Source organism: Monodelphis domestica, chromosome 6, assembly GCF_027887165.1.
Source record: "Monodelphis domestica isolate mMonDom1 chromosome 6, mMonDom1.pri, whole genome shotgun sequence".
In the NCBI taxonomy this organism is placed as follows: Eukaryota; Metazoa; Chordata; class Mammalia; order Didelphimorphia; family Didelphidae; genus Monodelphis; species Monodelphis domestica.
The window spans coordinates 128,309,995-128,320,308 of record NC_077232.1 but is presented as its reverse complement, the minus strand read 5'-3'; the positions used below and the strand labels follow the sequence as shown (position 1 = coordinate 128,320,308).

The 10,314-nt window shown below is 39.8% G+C and overlaps 1 protein-coding gene across 1 annotated transcript in view; it reads right to left on the bottom strand.

Annotated features, from left to right (window-relative positions):
• Positions 1–5,088: 5,088 nt before the first annotated feature.
• The window catches only part of RHOH (ras homolog family member H), a 36,178-nt gene continuing 30,952 nt past the window's right edge, over positions 5,089–10,314 (bottom strand). Inside the window, exon 2 of the mRNA XM_007496541.2 lies at positions 5,089–7,590. Coding sequence (XP_007496603.1) covers positions 6,806–7,381 — 576 coding nt within the window. The 5' untranslated portion in view covers positions 7,382–7,590 and the 3' untranslated portion in view covers positions 5,089–6,805. The remainder of the gene's footprint in view (positions 7,591–10,314) is intronic.

Genomic DNA, 10,314 nt, shown 5'->3' with positions numbered 1-10,314 from the left:
TTCCATAAGCATTTATTAAAACCCTACTACATAAAGAACACTCTTTCTCTAGCAATTCCCTCTTCTAATCTTATGAGCTCTCCTGAAAGACCAATAGAGTAAAGCCATGGCCGGTTTCTAGATTTTAATGTTGAAGAATGTGAGGGGTAGAATGGAGAGGATACCCCAACTCATACATTAGTCCCTTAAAATCCCAACTCCCTGATTTTCCAGGCTCTATACAATTTGCTTTTTTAAGGTGATTAGATAGCAGGTTGCAGTAGTGGTTACTCACCAGATGTTCTATGTTCTATTTTCCTGTTGTTCTTAGGATGCCATTTTAGGGAGGTTTCTATTTGTTTCTTGACTATTTTAATTATATTTTGAAGTGCACTTCCCACAGACTCTCACCCCAGGCTTATCAAACAAAGTGCAACCATTTAAACTTGTAATCATAAAATAAAAAAACAAAAAATAAAGTGAGTTTTCTAATTCAAATGTTGGGAGCAGGATAGTCTGGAGTGTATTTCAGGTATTGCGGATGTGTGGAGCCACAGAGGTAGGAGAAGGCATGCTTTGTTTCAAATACAATTAATAGATCTATTTAGTTGGAATATAGAATTCATGAAAGAGAAGGGGACCCCTTGTAGTGTCCTAGAAATCAGGTGTATAGTCTACTCTTTGATCTGTTAACTATGTGATCTTATGGAAATGATTTCGTTTTCCTGGTATTTTGTTTCCTCTTCTGGAAAATGAGATAGTTGGATTGGATAATCTCTAAGGATCTTTCCAACTCTAACATTGTATAGTCTAATAAATAATAGAGGATGCCAGGGAATTTTCTTTGTCTTTAGAGTTGCCATGCCTGTTCTACCAGAAGCCTTATAGTTTAGCTTCAACTCAAGGGAGAAATGAAACAAATTTAAAAGATACACACATACACACACACATGCATGCACAGAATCACACACATATATATAAACACACAAGACCTGAATTATCCAGATAACTGTATCAATTTATCTATTATTTGTCACACAGAGGTGCCATCTTTGTCTACTTAACTCATCCTATGAAGTGCCTAGAACAGAGTCAATCAAGCTATTGCTTTTCCATAGCACTGGTGGTATAGAGTAGCACTGGCAAAGGTTTTCAAGTTTGTGTGCCCAAACTGTAACTTCAAGCTGCCTGTGAGCCCCTACATTACCCCAGAGAGTAGAGGGAAGAAGTGTTCACTTTGGGTGGCTAGAAAGAGGGGCGGGGCATGCCAAAAATGTCCTGGGGAGCTGGGAAAAGGGAGAACGGTGCAGCTCCCCCAGTATCAGCTTAGCATGTGTGCCAATACTTCACCAATGCTGGTACAGGGGAAAGAACCTAGTGTAGTGGAAAGAACCCAGAGCTAGGAGTCAGGAGATCTGGGTTCTATTCTAAGAAGTTATGTAATCCTGGGGGAAATTGAATTCTTTAACCCCCTACACCTTGATTTTCCTTTCTGTGATTGGAAATACTTCGGTGGTAAGATACAGGACAAGCCAATACACATTATAAAGGAAGAAGAGTTTCTGGGTGTACAAACTAGATTTTCAAGGGGGGAAGTTCTTGGGCTTTAGAATAGAGAGGATCACAGCCATTGAGGGTTTAGGGATACTGATGAATAATAGCCACCTAAGCAGCTAAAACATAGCCCACTATAAATAACAGATGGTTTGAACTGGTGATAACTGATAACTATATATACACCCATTCAACACAGAGCATATCAATGGCTTCTTCAACATGATGGACTCCTGGATCATTACATACCACCAAGCACCATCTCCATGAAAAAAAAAAAGTTGACAAAGGAAGGTCTTAGTGATTTACCTAAACTAGAATCAGAACTATCAACATGTATCCTTGCTTAATAACTGTATTCCAATAAGCAAAGTAATTCAACTATCCTTCTTTCATGCCTCAGGTGTAATATCACTTAATAAGGTCTAAAATGATAGACAAATTGAGGATCATAATCAGAAGAAGATGAAGGGAAAAGAAAGCAAGAGAAAGAAAGAAAAAAGGAAAGAAAGAGAGAAAGGAAGGAAGGAAGGAAGGAAGGAAGGAAGGAAGGAAGGAAGAAGGAAGGAAGGAAGGAAGGAAGGAAGGAAGGAAGGAAGGAAGGAAGGAAGGAAGAGAGAGGGGGGAAGGGAGGAGGGAGGGAAGAAGGAAAGGAGGGAAGAAGGGAGGGAAGGAGGAAGGAAGGAACTAGTGGAAGAGTTCTGATTGAATATCTTGCCAAGAGTACAAGACTGAATTTAGAGAGCCTTGAAATAATTCACTGAATGCTTTCAAAGGAAAACTCATTAGGAAACACAGGACCAAACATCAACAATAACTCATCTGTTAACAGCAGAGATGTTCTTGAAAACTATGGCCATTCCTCCCACTCTTTTTACTGTCAACATACTCTGTGGATATATTGGATCTCAGGACCAAATTCTATTTAAACAGCACATTTATAAAAGTGCAAATTAGTTTACATATACCCAAGAGTTTGGCTCTCAAATGCCAGAAACCCAGTTATTTTCTAGGCTGTACAGTTGATTCAAGGTAGACCTGGCAGAGTTCCTGGAAATGCTCTGAATGGCACTACAGGCAAGCACAGTCTATGCAGAGACACTTATTTCTAGTCATTTCCTTCCTTTTGTACAGAGTAAAAAACCACTTGCGATAGATCAGCCCCTAACAACATCCCATTCTTATTCATTACTTGGTGATTTTTTAATTCATTTTGTTTACTAAAACATTTGAAGCCAGGCACCCACCAAAAGAAGCTGGCCTAGATTTTTGCTTTGGTTCTTCAGTACAATCAGCTGGCTCCTTGAGGATCACTAGTTACATCATTTTTTTTAAACCCTTACCTTTGTCTTAGAATCAATACTGTGTATTGGTTCTAAGGCAGAAGAGTGGTAAGGGATAGGTAATAGGGGTCAAGTGACTTGCCCAGGGTCATACAGCTAGGAAGTGTCTGAGGTCAGATTTGAACCCAGGACCTCCCATCTCTGGGCCTGGCTCTCAACCCACTGAGCCACCCAGCTGCCCCGGAGTGACATCATTCTTAAAAGGGCATGAGCCACCTGTTCTAGCACAAAAAGTATTCACTGGTACTCAGGCTATTAGAGCTTTTAGATGACTTATGTAAAAACTAGGTCATTCTTATTCTCTTTGAATTTTTTGGCTCTTTTGTCCCAGTATATGAACAGTCATCCAAGCTTCCTAGTCCTTGAAGAATAGATGTAAGATTAATTCCCAGATGCCTCTGCTCCATGAAGTCTTCCTTGACTAGCCCCATAAGATCATATATGACAGGATATTAGAAATTAGAGCTAAAAGAGACTGACATCAGGCAATCCTAACCCTCTCATGGGGCACCTGGGATTTAGGTTAAATGACTTGCACAAGGTCACACAAAAAGCAATGTGACAAAGACAAGATTTAAATGCAGGTCCTCTGACTCCAAATACGGTGCTCTCTTCTTTATTCAGAGCTATATACTTTATGGTGATATCTTTTGCTTTGTAATGCCTCAGCATGTGTCTATGACATGTGAAAATACACTTGTTTACCAGATTCCTTGTAGCAAGCTCCATTGGCTAAATCAATTATTATCACTCCTAAGAGCTGGATGAACTTCCTTTGTATATCTCTCTCCCACAAGTGACAAGTAGAGAGAAACTTTTAAGTCATAGATCTCAAGCTAGAAGGGACTTTAAAGGTCATCTAGTTCAACTCTTTCATTTTCAGATATAGGAACTGAAGTCCGGAGAGATTAAGACTTGATTAAGGGGGGCAGCTGGGTAGCTCAGTGGATTGAGAGCCAGGCCTAGAGACAGGAGGTCCTGGGTTCAAATCTGGCCTCAGACACTTCCCACCTGTGTGACCCCCATTGCCTATCCCTTACCACTCTTCTGCCTTAGAACCAATACATAGTATTGATTCCCAAATGGAAGGTATGGGTTAAAAAAAAATGACTTGACTAAGTCTACAAAGCACATACCAGAGGCAGGATTTGAACCCATTGTTCTGATTCTAGAATTACTCCTCTTTCCATTCTGCTGTATTGCCTCTCTAATAAGCGATCACTAAGGATAAGTAATCTGGGCATGAAAACTCTCTTCCTGCATTTTTTCTCATTTGCCTTTTGTAAGATGATAGTCAGCAGTCAGTTACAATCAGGGAGTACAGAAAATAAGGGCAAGTGATTGACATATAAGACTTCAGTGAACATTTTATGGCTGAAAAAGCATAAATTGTAGAATTTTCAGTTAGAAATTATGTTCATGCTTAACATTACCCTTTAAAGTTTATAAAGCCCTTTCCTCATCTTCAAGGACTTTGGGTAGCTGGCAAAGAAGGGACAGTAGGATGCCAGAACTGGTTCACTTCTCTCCCCTCCCCCTTCCCTAACTATTTTTGTAGCCAAAAAGACACAAAGTCTTTTGAAGATGAGTCTATTTTTCTTTCCTCTCCAACTATGCTGCTGCCATCAACCTAGCCTGATTCAGGCATGTACCATATCTCTCATGCTATCACTCACAGCCTCAAAGGACACAATTTTCTTCTGCCTCCAGATTCCAAGGACCTAAAACAGCCAATGGGAGAGATGCTCAAGGCTACATCAAATGGGGAACAGGAGAACTAGAGAGGAAAGGGATGATATACAGATCATAAAACCTCTGTCTCAAGACTAGGGGAGAAGGGAAGGGAAATGTCATGAGCAATGGGACCTCAGGTATTAGGGAGCAGGATTCAAGACCTTTGCTGTTTATGTCATGGACCACAGTGATGAATGAATGAATGAATGAATGAATGAATGAATGAATGAATGAATGAATTGAATTGAGTGAATGTATGAATGAAAAAAGCATTTATTAAGTGCAGTGATAAGTCCTATCAAAGTGAACTGGACATTTGTTGGTCATAGTTACCAAGAAAGTGACAAAACAAAAAATATTGGCTGTGTAAAAACTGCACTTATTACAGCTATTCATGTGAACAGCTTGTCATTGATACCTAATTACCGCACAGTACAGTAATGATCCCGATCATCAAATGCACAACGGACTTACTTGGTTGTAAATTTTATTCAAGAAGTTGGTAAACAGGCACTCAGCTTCATAGTTTGTTGCTCACAACACAACACAATAGTCACATTCAGCTTACAGGATTAACTCTTTCAGCACCATAGCCACTCGATAGGATGTTATTGTTATTATTTTCTAGTGATTTGCTATCTGTCCAGATAACTTTGTCTTGAAGCCCAGCTAGCTTATCCCAGATGCTCCCTGGCTTTCTTGCACCTACTCACTGGTGCCACCATATTGATTTGGGGCATTTCCATGTGAATGCTCCCTGAAATCCCTATACATTTAAACCTGGTGGAAAACAATACTTAGGGGAGCATTAAAAAGAAAAGGCAAAGTTTTTTCAATATCTCGACATGCTTTTGTTATCTTGACAGCTCAAGGAAAGAGCTGCAATGAAAATGCATTTGTGCTAAATGTTATTCATTTCAATACTACAATAGCTCTTCAGCACATAAGGAACTGAAAACACTCAAGGGGAGAAAATAAACAGTAACTAAAGTATCAAGGGAGGTTTCTGTTTCCTGTAAGGTCCCAAACCCTTACAGTCCCTTCCTCTGGGAAAAAAAAAACAACGCAAAAACAAGTCATTTTCTTTTGGGACTGTTGTGATAATCACAGTTGGATTATATATAAGTAACTGGAAATTCAGTCAACAAATATTTATTAAGTACCTACTTTATGTAAGGCACTTTGATGACAGAGGGCATTGTGTTGTGCAGTTTTTCTTTTAAACCCTTACTTTCCTTCCTCGAACCAATATTGATTCCAAGGCAGAAGAGTGGTAAGGGCTAGACATTTGGGGTTAAATGACTTTCCCAGGGTCACATAGCTAGGAAGTGTCAGAGGTCATATTTGAACCCAGTCTCTCCTATATCTAGGCCTGACTCTCAATCCACTGAGTCACCTTGCCTCCCCATGCACAATTTTTTTTAATGTACTAAGGAAAGGAAGTATCAACAAATAACTGGTTTCTAAAATTGTAAATCATTTTGAAAGCATTCAAGATAATTAAACTATATTTTGTTATGCAAGTTCAAAGCAAGATAAATGCCTGGGAAATTAGATGTTATAATTAGTTCATTGCTCTTTTGAGTTTAATTACCTGTTTTGTTTAAAAAAAAAACAGTTGGTAAGTGGTTTCAACAAAATTCCAGTGACATAAAAATTTTTTACTACTAACACAAGATTAAGCTCCAAGAAGCTATTTAGTTATTTTGGTGATGTTTTTTTTTTTAGCAGTTTGTGTTGGTGATTAAGTGGGAGAAGGGGGGAATGTACGATGTGGAAATGAGCTACAAAGAGCTAAATGTTTTTCCTTTGGTTTTGTTTTTAAATAAAATAGTCTTTAAATATGGAGTTCTGTGGAAAACTCAGTTTGGTATCCAAAGTCATGGTAGAGAGTCTAGCAAAACCCAGAGTCCTTGTATACTTAAATAAAAGAATAAAAACAGATATAAAGTACAGAAAAAAACCCCATCTATTTAAGGCCCCTGGATAGGTGGTGATCAGATGAAGTCCTCAAAAATGGTTCATGTGTAGGGTGTACTTCAGTAAAACTTCCATAGGCCAAAGTTTCTAGTGAAAATCAATCTATACAAAGTGTCCACATGGAACAGGAATGCACAAGGCCAGTCCCATCACCCCCAACCTAGTCAATGGTCTCCTGTTGGGATGAATTATGGGATTGAGTCTGTCTGGAAGGTTTAGAAGATCTTGCAGTCATTAATGGAGAAGAGTTTCCTCCTACTTCTCTTCCTAGCGTGATTAACTGCAGTCCTAACAGCACATTCAAATACCTGCTGTACCCCTCGGTTGCAAAGAGCTGAGCACTCTAGATAGCCCTTGGCTTTCACCTCCTGGGCCAACCGTTTCCCATCCACTGCGTTTATACAGGAGGCCCTGTGGGGCCCCATTTCCCTCTGGTCAGTCTGTGTGGCCACCACCAAAACTGGGGTGCAGGGCAAGTTGCTCCGGATCTCAGCAATCCATTTGTTCCTCAGGCTCAAGAAGGAGTTATGGTTGGCCACCGAATAGCACATGAGCACCACATCTGCCTGCTGGTAGGAGAGGGGACGGATGCTTTTGAAGGCATCATTACCTGCTGTGTCCCAAAGGCCCAGACTGATCTGGATACCATCCATGAAGACGTCAACCCCCGCATTCTCATACACCGTGGGCTTGTACATGTCAGGGAATGTCTCTGATGTGAAGCGCACCAAGAGGGCTGTTTTCCCCACGGCTGCATCCCCAACCAACACACATTTGATGGAGTTAAGCATCTTGCTGAGTCTTGTTCCCAGGTAATGGTATCAATCCTGGAGCAGCGTACGCCTCAGGAGGCTGTAGGAGCACTCGCCATTCATTGGGGATGGATGGGAAGGCAGGGTGAGAGATCTCTTTTCATAATCTCACCACTTTGTGGAATTCTAAATCCCTTTTTTAAGGTGGGTACTGCCCACTTAATGTCCGGTGGATCCTAGTCTTCTTCCTAGAACAGAAGCAGAAGAGAAGATTTTACAATGCTTTCTTTTTTATTTTTCGGATCTGTTTGGTCCAGTGTTGGACAAGACTTTGAGGTTATTGCATGAATGCATATTGCACTGAGGGGGTGGGGTGGGGGTTGGACTGATCTTGTAATATTACTGATAGAGGGAAGTTCCAATGAGAAAACTCCCTTGACCCAAGCGGATGAGTACCTGTTCTGTGACTGATGGTTAGTCTTAGAGAATTGTCTGGGGGAAGTGAGAGGCACTGCCAATGATTTGCTCAGAGTTGCTCAGCCACCATGTTTGAGAGGCAGGACTTGAATTCTAGACTTTCTGATACTGATTGACCAGCATGCTAGCCCCTTTACCACTGAGTCTTTCTATAGAACATGGAGGAAGGCAATGGAACGGCAGACGGCATGTGGTTTGGTTGTCTTAGCTCTACATTTGAGTCACTTACTCAACCTCAGCCAGGTTGCAGCAATACCATTGTCCCAGATCACACCTGAGCTGTAATTTCACCCCCCTCCCACCCACTAGTGGAAGTACTGATCAGTTTTCCCACTAGTGTGCTCACACATGACCTATGAAGAAGCACGGGTTGTCTGATTTGATCTTTAAAACAGCCCAGTGATCAAAAGCCAAGGCACAAGTCAGATACCAACCGAAAAAGATCTGATAGAAACTGGGTGTGTGAGGCAGCTTTTTCAGATTGGTAGTCTGCTTCAGCTTCGAGAAGTGGGGGTAGGGTGGGAGGCAGCTGGGGGAAGGAAGGGGAAAGAAGGGGGCTGCAAGATCTCTCAGTCACAAATGTGAGAAATGCAAGAAACAGAAAGATGAGGAGAACCGTTGTGTCCTTTCTTTACCCAGTTACCCACCTCCTTTTCAGGAGAAAAATCCTGAGAAACTAGAGAATTGGATCCAATTAACCATTTCTGCTTTTCTGATGAATGTTTCTAGGATCAAACAAAGCTTCATCCAAGTTGGGCGGATGATATTCTAATGGTTAACAACAAAGCAAACTCATCCCCAGTCCTTGAACTAGTCAAGAAATGGAACTATCTGTCTTCTGGAGAAAGTTGTGGAAGGTTTTTAACACAAGGATCAAAGAAGGAAAAAAGTTCCCAAGAGATCGGTGACACAGAACCAAGAACTCTAGTATTTGATTGACAAAGCCAGTTTGTCATAAAAAGGCATAAATTAAGAAATCAACAAGCATTTATTAAGTACCTACCACATGACAGACACTGCTAAGCACCATGAAATAAATAAGTTTTGCCTGCAAGGAGCTTACATCCTAACAAGGGACATAGCATGCATGTTGCATGTATACAGGCATCCCTTGGAGATATTACAGATTCAATTCCAGACAACCATAATAAAACAAGAATCACATAAATTTGTTGGTTTCTTGGTACATATAAAATTTACATTTGCACTATATATATATATATATACACACATATATATATAATTACATTATAGTCTATTAAGTGTGTAATAATATCAGATCTAAAAAAATGATTTATAAACCATAATTTAACAATTCTTTATTGCTAAAAAAAATGCTAACCACTATCTGAGCCTTCAGCAAGTCATAATCTTTTTGCTACAGTTTGATGGCTGATGACTGATTAGGGTGGCGGTTGCTGAAGTTGGGGTGACTATGGCAATTTCCTTCTTTTGAAAAAAAATTTTAGACCCTTACCTTCCATCTTGGAATCAATATTGTGTATTGGCTCCAAGGCAGAAGAGTGGTAAGGGCTGGGCAATGGGGGTCAAGTGACACAGCTGAGAAGTGTCTGAAGCCATATTTGAACCCAGGACCTCCCATCTCTGGGCCTGGCTCTCAATCCACTGAGCCACCCAGCTGCTCCCAGCTATGGCAATTTCTTAAAGTAAAATGACAATGAAGTTTGCCACATTAATTGAATATTCCTTTCATTTGAACATTTAGTGACTGTTGTGAGTTTATTAATTGACCTAATTTAAATATTGCTGTGTTTCAGAAAATAGAGAGGCCTGAGGAGAATCACACAATATTTACTAAGTTTGCCATCATATGGTGCAGTTTGTGGCCCCCAAAACCAATTACATAATAACATAAAAAACCACTGATCATGGATCACCATAAAATATATAATAATGATGAAGAAAAAGTTTGAAATTTTCTTAGAATTATCAAAATGTTGCCCAGGGACACGATGTGAGCACATGCTGTTGGAAAAATGGCACTGACTAACTTGCTCAATGCAAAGTTGCCATAAGCCTTCAATCTGTAAAAAATGCAATTAAATTTTAAAATTGCGAAGAGCAATAAGGTGAAGCACAATAAAATGAGGTATGCTTGTATTTATAAGTATATAAATGTATATATAATACATACAAAATAAATACAAGGTAAAGTGGGGAGGTTTGCGAGGTCAGGAGCACTCAGTAAGAGCCATGTGTCCCAGAGAAGCAATGTGTAAATTCAGTTCAATAAACATTAAATGGCCTACCTTGTGCTAGCCCTGTGCTAGGTGATCGTGATTCCAAAAATGAAAAATGAGCACAAGACATGTGATCAGAAAATTTACATTCTAATGCAGGGGGTATGGCATGCACATAAACAAAATTTAAATATTAAAAATTATATCAGATACTAGGTATAAATTTGAAAGCGTTTTAAAAGCACAAAACAAAATTATTTCCATAAATCCTAACATTCACTGCAATTTTCTACC